The 16,505-nt window shown below is 37.9% G+C and overlaps 2 protein-coding genes and 1 long non-coding RNA gene across 5 annotated transcripts; 1 reads left to right on the plus strand and 2 right to left on the minus strand.

The window, feature by feature from the left end:
• Positions 1-1,666: 1,666 nt before the first annotated feature.
• LOC147050922 (uncharacterized) lies at positions 1,667-5,861 on the minus strand. Its single transcript, XR_015067326.1, has 4 exons — positions 5,836-5,861; positions 5,214-5,274; positions 4,476-4,536; positions 1,667-1,975 (listed from the first exon to the last, which is right to left on the minus strand). It is a non-coding gene; the product is annotated as an uncharacterized LOC147050922 (long non-coding RNA).
• Positions 5,862-6,628: 767 nt separating this feature from the next.
• Positions 6,629-11,244, minus strand: LOC147050923 (cell surface glycoprotein CD200 receptor 1-A). 3 transcript variants are annotated; one of them, XM_085921158.1, is made up of 8 exons: positions 11,135-11,244; positions 10,881-10,960; positions 9,288-9,392; positions 8,097-8,399; positions 7,706-7,969; positions 7,432-7,531; positions 7,276-7,318; positions 6,629-7,164 (listed from the first exon to the last, which is right to left on the minus strand). In XM_085921158.1, the coding sequence occupies exons 3-8, from the start codon at positions 9,361-9,363 to the stop codon at positions 7,093-7,095; spliced, it is 858 nt and encodes a 285-aa protein (XP_085777284.1). In that variant the 5' UTR covers positions 9,364-9,392; positions 10,881-10,960; positions 11,135-11,244; the 3' UTR covers positions 6,629-7,092. The 3 variants fall into 3 exon arrangements, with proteins under 3 accessions (XP_085777284.1, XP_085777285.1, XP_085777283.1); XM_085921159.1 differs by lacking the exon at positions 9,288-9,392; XM_085921157.1 differs by lacking the exons at positions 10,881-10,960; positions 11,135-11,244 and having other exon boundaries at positions 9,288-9,437.
• Positions 11,155-16,190, plus strand: cfap91 (cilia and flagella associated protein 91). Its single transcript, XM_085920361.1, has 17 exons — positions 11,155-11,503; positions 11,609-11,679; positions 12,022-12,170; positions 12,255-12,338; positions 12,442-12,495; positions 12,569-12,744; positions 12,817-12,994; positions 13,167-13,324; positions 13,397-13,567; positions 13,657-13,784; positions 13,851-13,940; positions 14,022-14,093; positions 14,176-14,322; positions 14,512-14,733; positions 14,798-14,946; positions 15,041-15,132; positions 15,302-16,190. Exons 1-17 carry the CDS (start codon positions 11,422-11,424, stop codon positions 15,757-15,759), a joined length of 2,481 nt encoding a protein of 826 aa, XP_085776487.1. The 5' UTR covers positions 11,155-11,421; the 3' UTR covers positions 15,760-16,190.
• Positions 16,191-16,505: the final 315 nt, after the last annotated feature.

The following is a 16,505-nucleotide window of genomic DNA, read 5'->3' on the forward strand; positions in this document are numbered from 1 at the left end:
TTTTATATCTATAGGTCAGAATTTATCAAGTAAGATCAGCCAACTACAAGGAGCTTCGTATCAAAATTACATGACAGGTAATTACCCAACTTCTTTCTTCCTGAAACCAACAAACAAATATGAAATTCTCAACATCATAAAGTCCATGAAGACTTGCAACCTAGCTGGTGAGTAAAGGATCAAGAGCAGAATTTTAAAATCTATAGCAAATGTAATCGCTGACCCACTTGCGCACTGTCTCAACTTCTCCCTACTCACAGGCATTTTTCCCAAAAGGACAAAAATTGCAAAATTCATCCCTACATACAAATCTGGTGACAAAAATGATAAGACCAATTGCTGGCCCATAGCGATACTACCCACCCTCTCCAAAATATTAGAAAGAATAGTCTACAGCAGATTAATCAATTACCTCAACAAACTAAACATGTTAACATCATCCCAATACGGTTTCAGGAAGAAACCCACTACCTGTATGGCTATCCTGGATCTATTTGAAAAAGTTAACGATACCTTAGAACAAGGGGACTATGGTATAGGTGTATTTTTGGACCTATCAAAGGCCTTTGACACCATTGATCGGAACATACTTATAGATAAATTGAAGCATTATGGGATCCGTGGCTTAGCTCTTAACTGGTTCAAAAGGTATCTTACTTACAGATAACAATACGTAAGGCATTAATAACACAGAAATGCATCAAGTGTGGGGTCCCACAAGGCTCTATTCTTGGCCAGTTGCTCTTCATCTATATAACCAACTTGGTTTATTCCTCTAAAACTCTCCATAAAATATTTTTTGCAAATGATACAAACCTGTTTATATCGTACAATAATATTTATGAACTTCATAACCTTCTCAACAAGGAATTACAGTATGCGAACTCTTGGCTTAAAGTAAATAAACTTTTTTTCACGATTGGGAAAACCAGTTATATGCCATTCCACTAACAAAAAAACTATTAAAAATGGAAAATCCTATCATTAATATAAAAACAAATGTGAAGAGATTAAAAGGGTTCACTCTACCAAATTCCTTGGGGTCCACATAGATGACTGTTTAAATTTCAAAAGTCACATCGACTACCTAGCACAAACTGTCAAAATATGTTGTTTTTTTCTTCAAGATGCGGTACCTGCTGCCATGCTCATCCCTTCTCACTTTATATTAAACTTTATTTGAACAACACCTTAACTATTATATTATTTGGTGCAACACCTATCCCAGCCATAAAGAAACTGGAAATATTACAGAAAAAGGTCATTTGCACCATCTCCTGGACTAAACCTAACTCACCCACCTGTCACCTGTTTGCCAGTTATTGTATCCTTTGACTTCATGATTTTAACTACAATCACAACGCTTGCGTGAAATATCAGGTAATCTCAGACTCAAATTACAGATTAAAATAGCTCATTCCCATCTTTGTTCCCCAACACACCCACAATAGACAAAAACCTCAGTGTAGGTAAGAAATGCAAATTAATGAGAACCAGTATGAGTGTGGTGTGCCGTGGACCACAGATTTGGAATGCGTTGAGCAACAACCTCAAAATATCACAATCAGTCTCCATATTCAAACATTAACTAAAACAACAACTGTTGAACTCTTTATATATATATATATATATATGCCTAAATGATATGTCCAGCAAGCTGTATAAATTATCTCTGTGTGTGTGTGTGTGTGTGTGTGTGTGTGTGTGTGTGTGTGTGTGTGTGTGTGTGTGTGTGTGTGTGTGTGTGTGTGTGTGTGTGTGTGTGTGTGTGTGTGTAAATGTAACTTGAAAGATGCTTAAATACTTGTCAGAAAATATGACCTCTGTACATGAGTGATAATGACTTACTTGTTTGCTGTTCTCCTCAAGTATTCTGATCATAATGGCTGATTATGATTTTCGGAACTCCAAATGAACACACATGGGACCTACAGTACACCATTGAAATGAAGGCAAATGCAATTCGCGCAGCCCCCTAAAACAAAAATAAAAAAAGGAAATTGGTTTATTTTTTACTTCATAAAAAACCTACAGTAATAGCATAATTAAAAAGAATGTGAAGAGTTACAGATAAACAGTTTGTACATCATGATTTCATGCTTCAGTATAATACAAAGAGTTGAGCCACGAAGCTTCAATCAGTTTTTCGTATACATAATATATGCCCGTGAGTATTGTTATATTTTCTGCCGACAAGTGTTACTGCAAAGTTTGAGTTCAAATATTGGTGTTATATTGGAGTCATAACGACTTCGACATTGATCTAGATTTGTTATCATTAGTAAAAAGTAAAAGTACAAAAAAGGATTTTATGAAAGTGTATATCCATAATTGAATGAATGATGTCTTTATTTTTAACACATTTAAAACATAGAAAGATTAAAAATAAAAATAAGACTTAAGTGCCATATTCAAGTCCATATAACAAACGAACAGACTATAAAGCAACAAACTGAAAAACAAAATCTGTAACAAAGAAATAAGTTATACAGAACCCTTTTTAGGTTGTTCTTATGTTTAAGATTTTTAAGTTGTGATTCACCTTTAACTGATAACCTCCCACCCGATTCCTGAATAAGTTCTTGATATGTTCTGGTAGTTGTTTTGCTTTTGTCTTATACATGATGATTGCTGTTTGATAAGACACGATGTCATTGAATTTCAATAGTTTGGATTGTATGAAAAGTGGATTTGTGTGTTCCAAATAGTTGACTTTATGAATAGTCCTTATTACTCTTTTCTGCAGGATGATAAGTGGGTGTAGTGAAGTTTTGTAAGTATTCCCCCAAACCTCAGCACAATAATGCAAATAGGGCAAGACAAATGAACAATAAAGTGTTCGAAGTGAATGATAATCCAATCATTCTTTTGCTTTGTATATGACTGCAATGCTTCTTGAAATTTTGGACTGTATGTGTTTGATGTGTGGCTTCCAACTCAGACTGTCATCTATTATAACCCTAAAATTTATTTTTCTGCACCATTTCAATTTCAGTCCCATCTATTTCTATTCATACCTTTATGTTCGCTGTGCCTTTGCCAAATAACATAAACTTGGTCTTGTATACATTTAATGATAATTTGTTCCAGTCAAAACATTTTTATTTTTTTCATTTCCTCATTTAACACTGATTCCACTTGTTAGATATTACCTGAACAATAGATATTGGTGTCATCTGCAAAACTGACGAGTTTTAGTTCTTAACAGACTTTACACATATACTTTATGTACAAAATGAACTATTTAGGGCCAACATTTACAAAGAACTTATTAAGACTGTTCGCCACCTCTTCCATATTATAATTTTTAGTATCATTTATAACAAAATATTTAGGTAATTTGTGTTGTTCGGTAACTCCTCTGATAATGTTGTTTAGCAGAGTCCATATCTCGTTAATGTTATTTTATTATCCTCCAATTTATTTTTATAGCATTAATTTTTGCTTAATCTTATAACATTAGTGAATTTATTCTTATATCTTTTATATTAATCTTCAGCGCCTTTGTTCTTTGTTTTGCGAAGTTTCTATTGAGTAGATTTTTCTTTTTACAGGCATTTCTTAAGGCTATAGTTATTTATATTTTTTTTGTTATATTCCTTGATCGGACAATGCTTATATAATAAAGTGAATATAGTTATTAATTTATTGTATGCATTGTTTACATATTTTTCTTTATATATTGTATCACAGTTCTGTTCCATTAATTCATGTTTTAGAGTAGCAATTGTCTTCTGTCCTAATTCTTCTTTGTTGTTTGAACTCCCCTATTTCAATCTTGAAATTATTGTCATATACTGCGAATACTGGAAGGTAGTCAGTAATGTCATTAATTAATAACCTGCTCGCTGTCCTGTTTTCCATTATATTGGTGAATCTTATCTATCAGAGTAGCTATAATTAATACATGATCTGTAGTATTAAAACTGAAGTATACAACAATAATTTGAAATTAGGATTAATATTCCTTCTCTACAACGCTTAAACCCTCAAACACTGCAAGATAATAATAATATTATATTATTAATTATTAATAATATATTAATATTCCAGTTGGTTATCAACACTTTTGGGCAAAGACACCAAAATACTGCATGAATATCAACCGATAGAAAACGAAGCATCATTGCACATATTTTTAAATGGACGATATAAACACATTTTCCACAAGACATATCTTTAAATGTTGTCATATTTAGGGGCAAGTCTATCAACAATTCTCACAGTACAAACAAACATACAATTGTAAAGCGGTTTAGAAAGAAATCATGTAGTATGGTAGGCTAAGCTACAAGCTAAAGCTACCTCGTGTTGCAAGAATGCTAAATTAGCGCGGAACGAGAACATTTACTACAGTACTACAAATACTAGTACGACGATAGTTTATTGTATCATTTAATAAAGTTGTTTATTGTTACATTTACCACAATATTACGAGTGTTGGTAGTAGTTAATTTATAATACATCGTTCTTACCTCGTGCGTTTTGACGTTACTCAAAATGGAGGCCGCCGGCATTTGATTACACACACCTGCGCTGCACGAGAAAAAAAAAACTAGTACTCACGGCTTGTTACTGATTAAAATGACGATATGAATAAAACGAACACGATGGGATTAAATAAAAAAGGATTCTATGAAAGTACATTTTGTAATTAAAACATGAAATGTAGCATTCAAGCAAATAGGTACAACAAGAAGATAATGTGAAATTAGGATTACTATTCCTTCTCTACAATGCTTAAACCCTCAAACTCTGCCACAATATGGCAATATTAATATTCCAGCTGGTTATCAACACTTCTGGGCAAAGACACCAAAATACAGTATGAATATCCACCGATTGAAAACGAAGCAACATTGCACATCATATTTTCAAATAGACGAGATAAACACTTTTTTCACGAAACATATCTGTTTCCATATTTAGGGGCAAGTCTATCAACAGTTCTAACAGTACACACCAACTCCATACAATTGTAAAACTGTTTAGAAATAAATCGTGAAGTAAGGTAAGATAAGCTACAAGCTAAAGCTACCTCGTGTTACACCGAATGCTAAATTAGCGCTGAACTGCGCGGAACGAGAAAATTTACTACAGTACGACAAATAGTGCGACAATAAATTCTTGTATCATTTAATTAAGTTGTTTATTACATTCTCCACAATATTTCGAGTGTTGGTAGTAGTTAACTTATAATACATCGTTCTTACCTCATGCGTTCCGACGCTACTCAAAATGGAGGCGGCCGGCATTTGATTACACGCACCTGCGCTACACGAGAGGAAGAAAAAAAACTAGTACTCACGGCTAATTACGGAATAAAAATGAACTAAATGATTAAAACGAACACGATGATTTTTCACCAGTTACCTTTACAGTTTACCATATTGAGGAGCAAACCTATAAAAAGTTTTAACAGTACTCACCATTTCCATATATTTGTCAAGGAGTTTAGAATAAAATCGTGTTGCCCCGAATGCTAAATTACCGCTAAACTGAGCTCTAACGAGAATAATTACTACAATACGACTATTAGTACGACAATAGTTCATCGTATCGTTTAATAAAGTTGTTTATTATTACATTCACCAAGTTATTACGAGTGTTGGTCGTCGTTAACTTATGATAAATTGTTCTTACCGCATGCGTTTTGACGCTACGCAAAATGGAGACAGCCGGCAATTGATTACACACACCTGCGCTACACGAGAACCAACCTAGTATTCACAGTCAATTACTGATTAAAATGAACTATATTAATGAAACGAACACGATGAATTTAAATAAAGTCGTCAAATAAAATACTCGACGAAAATGGCCAAAATAACTTACTTTGACACGAACACGATGCGGTCTGTAGAAGAAAAGGACCGCTGCTGTCTGTCGGGCCTCTTTTGTATAGGATACGTCAGAGTCTCAAAGTCAAGGCGCGGGGGCCAGATCCGGCCCGCCACATAATTTTATGGGGCCCGTTGCTGGTTTAAATGCCAAAATTCTAAATTGTCTTTCCTCTTAATAACAGTGAGATATTGCAATGATCTTTTGTTAAAACCACACTCTCAAAGGGAATTACAAAATTGTTGAATTTTTTTTACTGGATGTTATTATGTCTATGCAATAATATAAGTCATTATTGGCCCCATGATGGAAACCATGATGATGTGGCCCGCAACAAAATGTTGTTTGACACCTCTGGTGTACGTGGATAGAGGGGCGGCCGGACGAACTGCACCATAAATCTGTTTCCCTGAAGCTGTCACAAAAGTAACAGTGGCTATACTTTACCTCAGGACTTTAGCAGGAAAGAAAAAAGTTGATGAGTCAAAATAAATTGGACTTGATTTGATGATGATTTCTTCACTTTTTTTTGTCACTCATACATTCACACAGTCATGTGTGGGAAACAAACACAGGGTGTTGGCACACAAGCCAAGCAAGTGCACGCTACACCACCAGTAGGTCTTGTTATTTTGAGAACCGTTATGGCTTCCATAGGACAGTATTTTTATATTTGCCACGATGGTGTCGCTTGAAAAGAGAAGTGATTCTTTTAGGTGGTACTTTATGTAAAAATTTTGGGTTACCACCAATGTCTGATGATTGGATGTTATGTATTGTAGGGTGAATAACTGTTTATTTAATAAAATACAAGAAATACTACAAAATAATGGTGCTGGTGTACTTCATGTGATGACTGGTGAACATCTTAAACCGCTGGCAGTTGAGTTGATTTGAAAAGAAAAAGAGAGAAGGGAAAAAAAAGCAAGATTTTTTTTCATAACAGCACTGTGGCGATAACACTCGTTGAAAAAAAGAACGTGTCACATTTCTGCAGTGCATGTCATGTTTCAGAAATATATTTAAACTTAAGGTATATGGATACAATATGTATTTTAATTTCAATGTATTAGTGTTCTCAAGCAACCTGAAGTATATGTAAATATACATTTAAGACACATAATTAAGGTACACGCCGCATAGGTCAAACATAATTGTGTTCCCCAAGTTAAGTTAACATAGCACAAGAGGAGTGGACTTCATGCACTGACTAGTCAAGTGGTGCAAGTACTTCTTATTTTTTTTTGCACGTCATGAGTTATAGATGGAGTTGACACGTTCAACGTAGCACTCATAAGGCTCCACTTTGTCTACTTCCTCAGTCTGAAAAAAATAACAGACCACAGACAAAGTATGGTGTCATTATCGGAAAACGAAAATGTGCAGAAAAACCAAAGAAACTAAACCTCATAAGAACAATTGAAAAACACTTACGGGCTCAGGTTTGGTGGGCGAGCGGTCTGTGATCAAGCAATTTCTGAAAAAGGAAACGGAACTGTTTAGTAGTAAAAGAATAATTTAGTTCCCCCCAAAAAAGGGGAAAAAAAACAATATTCCAGAATTTAAATGGAGTAGATTGTAAATTCTCACCTGAGAATGATTTGCTTCTTGTATAGAAAGAATAAAAGTGCAGCTAGGACCATCAAGACTGACACGACTATAAGAAGGCACGCCACGGTATCAAGAAGACCTGAATGGTAAACGAGAAAGTAGTTCATTAGTTCTCATTAACTTTACTAACCTTGGTGCTGATGTACAATCTTATCACAATCTGATTGTTTTGCGTCCTCAAGCTTCTTAGATAGTGTTCACTCATTGACTCATCCTTGTTTGGCACTAAATGAAGAACTTAAAATTCACAAACCTTTTCGGTGCCTTGGTACCAACATCTTCTCTGCTTCCCAGTACGGATGCCTGATGATGCATGTCGTGTTCTTCGAGCCCTCAGGTAGTTTCAGGCAACTTTCTACAGAGAACAATCCACCGGAACGCCACTGCGTCACCACGGCTGATTCGTTTTCAGCATAGCGCCACGTGACATTGGCGGCCGGCTTTCCTCCCTCCGCTGCGCAAACGGCCACCATGCTGTTGTCCCTCACCTCTAACCAGGAGGAAATACTGGGAGGAACTGGGAAAAAAAATGATAGATGCTGCAGTTCAGGCTGATGGCTATGACAGACACAATTTTAGCTACTTTTCTATTTTGGTTTTCTCAACATGCATGCACATTCAATGTGAAAATTTGCTTTTCACACCTGTAATGGACACGTGGATTTGACAGGTGTGGGTTCCTCCAATGAAAGCCATTTCGCACTTGTATATGCCCACATCGTGTTCAGAGAAGTTGGGGATGTGCAGGTAGGAGCGAGACTCCGTGATGCGGCGCAGGGACTTGCCATCAACGCAGGTGTCGACTGACTCCTGATTTATTCCCCGGCCCACCTCACACTGCTTGTTTCCAACCAGGTCCACTCTCCAGATGGTATAGATAAAGTCCTTCAACATTTTGCTGCAGTTCAGCTTGACCTCACTCCTCACATTGAAATATAAATGGGTCACTGTGAAAAAAAAAAAGATCATTGTTATCTTTGCCAAACTTGTGCTTGAGCAGGTTTACCTAATGTTTGGGCAAGTGGAAAGAATGACTTCAATCCTGTACAGAGCTAACTACTTCAGAAAAAAAAGGTCAAGCATTGTTCAGCTTCTTCAATCGAACATCTTACATTGCTCACGTCTCCTTCACTTTCTTTCTGTTAGCTGTAAACATTATAACTCATAACTGCACTCTATCTTCACCAACAGAAGCCATCTATTTGTGGTGCGCTCATACACTACTAAACTAAATGCAGTAAATTAATTCCTCTCCAACCTTGTAAAAGTATATGAAATTAAAACGAGGACAGCAAAAAAGTCTCAATAAATAATTGAAATTAGTCAATTATATTTCTGGCATACAAATTAAAAGAGATACTATGAAACTTGTATTATGAAAGTAATATTTGAAAAACAAAACTAACAAAAACTATCAACCATAAAATTATAAAATCTATGAAAAATAGTATAAAATACTAAACTGAATAAATAATCAACAAGGAAATAAAATGAATTTGAAAAACATTAAATATTTGAAATGAATAAGAATGAAAATAGGAATAAAATACATACTGAACAACAAAATAAACAATGAATAGTCCAAAAGTGTCAGAATTAAAAAATAATACTAATGATCTTTGGGCAATTATAAATTATGAAGTTACAAAACTAAATGATTATTATTATTATTATTATTATTCGCCATAAAAAACAATATAAAACGCTAAATGTATTATTACATTAAAAAAAGTCTTGTTAAATTATTAACTATCTGGCTGTCAATCAATGATGACCATTATGGCTGATTATGTAAAGTTTGACACTGGTACCCATATTGCAGCTATATTACAGACCTGAGTCCTGAGTCCATGCTTGGCACAGCAATGACAACAAGAGAATGACAGCAGAAACCCCAATCGGCTCCTTCATCTTCAGCTATCCACACGGCTTTAAATCATCTTTTCAAGACAGAACTAGCTATTAGTTAAAGAGTGCTGCATCTCTAATCCACAAAACACATTTACATGAAAAGTGTGGTCACAATCCATCCCTCCCTTCTTCCTCCTCCTCCACAAGCATCATCATGTGATCATCACAGGAAGTTGAATGCTGCGCTCTACAGAAAATTATACTTTTTTTTGCTTTACTCGGGTTGCTGCGTTAGCATTTCAGCTGTTAGAAGTTGATCAGTTCTTACTGACCCGGCAGGCTGTTGGTAAAATTAAAATCTTTGGTAATCTTATGTCCTGTTTATTCATCTGGGTTTATGTCCTGGAATTAACATTATGAGTCAGCATGAGTTTTAAATATAACCCTTTATGTACAATTCCAACAACTGAACATCTACATTACAATTACATCGGTTGAATCATTCGAAATTGATGGTGGTGATTTGTGAAGACAAAAATCATGTTAACTGTCATGCTTTTTAAACTAACCGCCGATCTGACACTTGTCATACAAGCACGATATATAAAGTCACACTAACACAAAGTGATGAAAGCACACGTTAAGTGTGAACTTACCACTTTTTATGAACTGTTTAGTCACTTGGGACATATGAATCATAACTTGCTTTCACTACATGTTTTCTATGGAAAATTAATCAGAGCCAGACATGCTTTTTTGTGTCAGGAAGTGAGAGAAGGGGCATTGGAAAATAATTTTCATGCCAGCTATTAATAACTAAATGGATCAAGTTTTTTTTTCTATGGTGTTTGAATCAAGAGAAGGGCATTGGAAAATAATTTTCACAACAGCTATGAATAACTAAATACATTTACTTTTTTTTTCTATGGTGTTTGAATCAAGAGAAGGGCATTGGAAAAGAATTTTCACGACAGCCATGAATAACTAAATACATCTACTTTTTTTTTCTATGGTGTGTTGGGATTCAATATTAACTCCACATCTTAATTTTGAAGCTGCGGAGCTTCAGCTGACTGTGAGCTGGCATGTTTTGCAAGACATCACAACTTTGTATTTGCTTAGGTCAGCGTAGTATCCCCTAGGCCAAAAATAAAACGGAGGTTAACTTTTTGAGATAAATTTGACTTTGGGGAAGACAAGAGTCTTCCACAAACCACAATCATTATGCAACATTGACACAGGATGAGAGAAAGATGACTGACATCCTGTTTATGTCAAAATCCACTTTAGGGTAATGGAATTTGTTTTGGGTGATAACACTACACAAAACACAGTTGCCTTGATGTATTTCTCAGTTTCAGTTATTTTGTTATTTTCCCCAAATCTAAGACCTCTGGACACATACTTTATTTTGAGTTTTTTTCTTTCTTTACGAAACTACGTTTTTGTGACAGGAAAAAAAAGGCAAAATAAGCCTTGCATCAATTGCCAACAACGTTCAAACGCTTGAATTATTCAATTGAGTTGGGGTTTTATTTTTTTTTAGAAGTATTTAACAAGCAAGAAACGTTTCTTACTTGATTGGTTGGCCTTTGCTCGGCCAAGAGCATCTTGGGAGTTGTAGTTGACCCTTCCTCTTTGACGTCATAACAGCTTTCTTTAAAAAAACAAAAACAATAAAACGTAAAAAAAAAAAAAAAACTACACATTTTCCAACATGAATGACTTATAGGACATATTTTATGTCACTTTTTCCAACTTGTCACGCAAACCCATTTTTTGTTTGTCTCAAGTTTACAGTTTCCATGGTAACACAGCGAGGATACGATACCTTTTGCTAGCCATCTCAGGATACACCGTGCACTTTTTTTCTTACACGACAAAGTAAGGCGGCCATGCGTCAAAAAAATTATTCTACATCATAGAACAACACATTCAAATATTTACATGCAGTATGCTCGTCTAAATATACATTCTGCCGACGCTGATGACGTCATAGAGAACGCATACAAGAAGCGTCTACTGCTAAATACATTACTTCTCATTGAGACTTAAGCAGCTTTGTTTCTTCCAGGCACCGGTTGCGATTTTTTGTGTGGATAAAAATCATTATTAAAAATGTCAACTGTCACTCGTACCATTGCCAAGCAGACGGACGCAAGAGTTTCCAAACGGGAGCGTGAATATGACTATTTGTATGGTAAGTTTTTTTTTTTACGTTTATTTAGCCAGCCAGATCGTAGGACGAGCTATTGTTTAGGAGGAAATATTGGTAGTTGGAATAAATGTCACTTTTTTTTTCCAGAGCCGGTATACTTCCTTTCTTCCGAGATCGACCATGTCAGGACCAGTTTTAAGACATTCAAGCCGCCAATTGTAAGAAACTTTAAAAAAATAAAAATACACCTACCACTCAATTAAACTCCTGCACAAATACGGTACTGTATCCAAATGTACAGTGATATATTCCTTAAAAAATGCTTGCTCAGTTCCAAATGAAAATGACAAAAAGGTATGGATGTAACAAAGGACAAATAAACAACACTACCACCTTTTGCAAACCACAACAAAAAGCATTTCAATTTATTTTACAGTGATTTATCAATGATAAATTATCATGTTAAAATATGAAAGGTCTGCTAAAAAATCAGACCTCATAATATGAAATCTAGCCATCATAGAAGAATAGATATGTATTCTATATTTATTGCTTTGCAGAGAAAATTGCCCGACTTTGAAAACATGTTCAACAATGAGAAGGTCACCTTTCGTCTGGACCCCTCCTTTGAGCCATCGCCACATTCTATGGACCATCGCTGGCGTGGCAGCGCAGAACAACGACAGCAGGCCCTCCAGCAACTGGCTGGGTAATACAAAAACACCTACAGAAATTTGCATGTTGTATTTTACCATTAAAGTTTGGTATCACTCATGACTGTCTTCCTTGACAGATTTATTCCAACAATTCAGCCAATGATGAAGAAAAGAGAAACATTTCAACCAAGTGGAGCTGATCGCTGGAAATATTTTAAAAGGTTTGAACTTGGCTCTCTTTGCAACTCCAAATATAACAAACACTCACTGGCCATTTCAGAAAGTCACAAAGATAATGATACGACTCTATTGTCTTTTTTTCAGCTCTCTTCCATTTGTGCAACTGACTCCCTTGGATGTGAATGGTGATAGTTGTCAGTAAGTTCAACATTCACCATTATTTTTTTATTTTTTATTTGATGGATGTTTAATTTTTTTTCATCTTCATCAGAGAGGAGTTAGAAGCAGCTGGCAGAGAGGCTGAGGAAGTTCCCACCCACTTGAATGTGGCAGTGCAGACAGACTACAGGGAGAGCGAAGCACAGACAGACCCGTACACCCCGGATTATTTGCTACGTGCCGGGACCACCCCTCCCGAGCTGCTGGCGCTGGCTTCTTTCACCTGGGGTACACACACGAGCCACTCTTGAGATCTTTACATAGCCCAGTGTACTCAGTAATAACACACTTTACCGTCAGAGCGAGGCCTGCCTGCAAGTATTGAAGAAGTGGAAATGATCGAGCGGGCACGAGCCAGACGGGTGTGGGAAGCTCGACTTCCTACGCTCAATGAACCGAATCTTTTACGTAAACGAAGGCGGATGATGGAGGAAATGGAAGCAAAAGAGTGGGCCTTCAGAGAAGGAAAAATACAGAAGTAAATGCTTTAAATGACTGGTTTTAATGGCTTATTTGTTCAGATATTTATATAGAGGCTATGCTTTGTTTATATTTATTCTTTTTTAATAATAGTTTAACAAAATAACTTTTTTTTTTTTTTTAATAAGATGGCAGTAGCCATGTCGGACTCAGCACAATGTCATCTGCAGGCTGCAGGACGCTCGTCTGGTCATACTGGCGGAGATGCTGCAGCATAAGGACGAACCCCAGTTGACCTTGACCAAAGATCGACTCAATAATATCTACTCCAAGCTGCTCAAGGAGAAGGAGAGCAAGCTCCACAAAGTGGACAAGCAGCACATGAGATGTAAGTTTCGGTGAAATGAGCGAGATTCAAAACCGTCGATAACTTTTAAACATAAAAAAAATGGCCATGCAGCAATGAGGAAGCTGGAGACCAAGCGGAGGAACATGGAGGAGAACATCAAGCAGCTGGGTACTTGTAAAGACTATACGGTGTACTCATCGCTGACGTGTGCCTCGCGAGTATGCGGCAACAACTTCAAAAAAACTGCAAATCACGACACCCAACGCCTGGAGACATACGAAGGTGCGTATTGAAACTCTTTGAATGATTTTGAGCTTATATTTGAAATTATTAAGATCCAAGTAAAAATTTATTTGAACTGTCATTACCAGGCTTGCTGAATCGAATGCATAGACCCAGTGAGGCGCTTCTCAAGCTGCAGAAGAAACAATCCAAACCCAAACTCAACACGAGCAAACCCCCTGATAGCAAAAGCAGCATTCTGATGGACAAATACAAGGTTATCAAAAAAAAAAAAACTGTGTGTGCCACCACATCTCATTGATCATCATTCATATTCGTGTAGAACCTCAAAGAGGAGATGGCCAAATATCTCATCAAGAAGGAAAAGCCTGCTCCTCGTCCTGTCACCCCCACTGTGGAGGAACCGCCGGAGGCCAGTTCTCTTCTCTGACATACTTACATTAAAACGTGATCATTTTAATTCTCACATCTTAATTGTCATTTTGCTCTCCAGGGGGAGGAGGAGAAGGAGCTGGCTGTCATCCATTTGCAGAAACTCCTGAGGGGAAGAAGCATCCAAACGGAGGTGTTTGTTTGCATGTGTCTACCCATGGCGTCTTCATCCTCTCGTTGCCATGCTCAACCCTTGTATGTTTGCCACCATGCAGATATTCACCAGCAAAGAAAACCACTTGGACCTCATCAAGGAGCTGAGGACAGCACACGCCCTGCGAGCAGAGGAGCAGCAGATGCAGAAAGCTGACAAAGAGATGGTCTTGGCTCTCAAAGAAGAGAGAGAGAAACAGCGACTTGAGGTATTGTTCCTTTTAAATCATTGTTTAATAGACAAGTAGTGCTTTGACACTATCTCGTGGCATCTAGTGCTAGCGACCTATGTTGAAGTGAGGAGAGGAACTTCTTTTGGAAAAGTATATCTCAGGGAGTCTGCAAATCCCCCCCCAGTTTACTAATTCTACCTGCAATCGTTTCTCCTTCCCTGGCAGAAGTCACGCGAGGATGCTCATCACGCTGCCGCTGTAGGTGGCCAGCTGGAATACGTGTTCGATACTCTGTCCAAGGAGCTGATCCGTCTGCAGGAGGAGCGCCGCATCCACGCTTTCACACTACTGGCCGAGCGGGAGCGACTGAGGCGCGAGGCGGAGGAGAGCGGCCGGAGGCAGGCAGAGGAACGCCGCCGCAGGGAGGACGACCAGATCTTCAGAGAGGTACGTCAGCCGGATCGAGTCCTGCTAAAACAGATTGCGTCACAAGTGTGCGTGTGTGTGGTAGGTGGTGAAGGTCCACCAGGAGACAGTGGACTTGTACTTTGAGGACATCATCCTTGACACCATGGAGATCACGGCAGACCAGCAGGCCCGAGAGGAGATCCGCCGGGTGGCCAAGGAGGTCAACGACATCGCCTACGCCATCGAGGAGAGGTGATGGACCCTCACCAACTTGTCTGTAAAGTTGTGTATGCAAAGAAGAAAAATCTGTACCATTGATTCTATGCTTTTTTTTTTGCGTAAACAGCCGCAATAATCTTCAGTCGGAGGAGATCGTGTCCGAGTTGGTCTACGGCTTCCTCATTCCTGAGATGGAGAAGATCACAGTCAGGAAGAGAGGTTAGTTGCCATCACTGAGAATATTGGCAGACAAAAAAACAAAAGCTAAGCAATCAAACAACTCAAGTTAGTATGTACAGGGGCATCTTAATAAAGCGGAATGTGATAGAGAAGTTCATTTCGGTAGTTTATAATGCAAGATTCTAATCTTGCTTCTCCGCTCTCCTAGTGCACGAGAGACAGCGCAGACACCTGTTGGCGGTGCACAGCATCGTGGAGGGCAACTCCATGCCGCAGATTGTGGCAAGCACTATGGGCACCCCGCAGGTGACCCGCCCTTCCGACGTGGCCGCCCAACAGGTCCTGGTCGACATGCTTGTCGACACGGCGGGCCTGGATGACACGCCGGGACTGGACGACACACCGGGGCGGGATGATACGGCAAATCTGGACGACACACCGGGACCGGACGATACGGCAGACCTGGACGACACACCGGGTCTGGATGACACACCGAGACCGGACGACACACCGGGCCTGGATAACTTGGCGGACCTGGACGACACAGCAGACCCAGACAACACGCCGGGACTGGACGACACGTCGGCCACAGACGACACACTGGCTCCGGCTGACACTCCGGTCCAAGACGACATTCCAGCCCCGGATCACAGCAGTGCTAAATAATCATATAATTGTTAAGTCACATCAAAAGCAAAGTCAAACATTTTACCCACAAATCATACTATGCTCCCCAAATGTTTTCAGGATGAACGTTACAAACTTACTGATCCAAGCATGATGCAATGTATTTAGATTTAGTTGCCTAACTTCGCTTTAACTGTAACCAAATCAAGGAAATGAGCTGTGGTAGGGGGAAAAAAAAAAAAGTCTTGCCATGACTTACCATGTTGTCATTAGTTTCGTTTCCGGAGTAAATCGCTGTGTTCCACTAGCACGACTTTGTTTTTTTCACCTGAAAAACTCTGAGTGCCTTCATAGACAATCAAAATGAGTCATGTTATGTTCAATGTTTGAAATAAAAGAGAGTTACAAATGGAGCAAAGTAATACGAGTAGTACAGGATGTGTACACAGCTGCAACTATAAAATAAAACAATGGACAAAAATGTTTTGTTTCTTTTTTTTTTGCTTTAATAAACAGTTTTTTAGGGTCTGAGAAGACCCTTTTTATTTTGTTTATTCTGCCTAGTGTGAAAGGAAGAGTTAAATGTGTAATCACCACAAATCAATAAACACCCCCTAACCAACTACAGAATCAATTGAATCTTATTGAATCTATTTAAAAAATGTGACCACTTTTTAAGACTTTTTTTCCAAATATACCCTGAAACCTTTTATTTCCAATTATGTAAGGTTACCTTTCAAATGGCTGCTTCATTTTAAACTGTATCGTATAATTTGTGTCTTAAA

Source organism: Syngnathus leptorhynchus, chromosome 9 (assembly GCF_054491065.1).
Source record: "Syngnathus leptorhynchus isolate UIUO chromosome 9, UIUO_Slep, whole genome shotgun sequence".
Lineage (NCBI taxonomy): Eukaryota > Metazoa > Chordata > Actinopteri > Syngnathiformes > Syngnathidae > Syngnathus > Syngnathus leptorhynchus.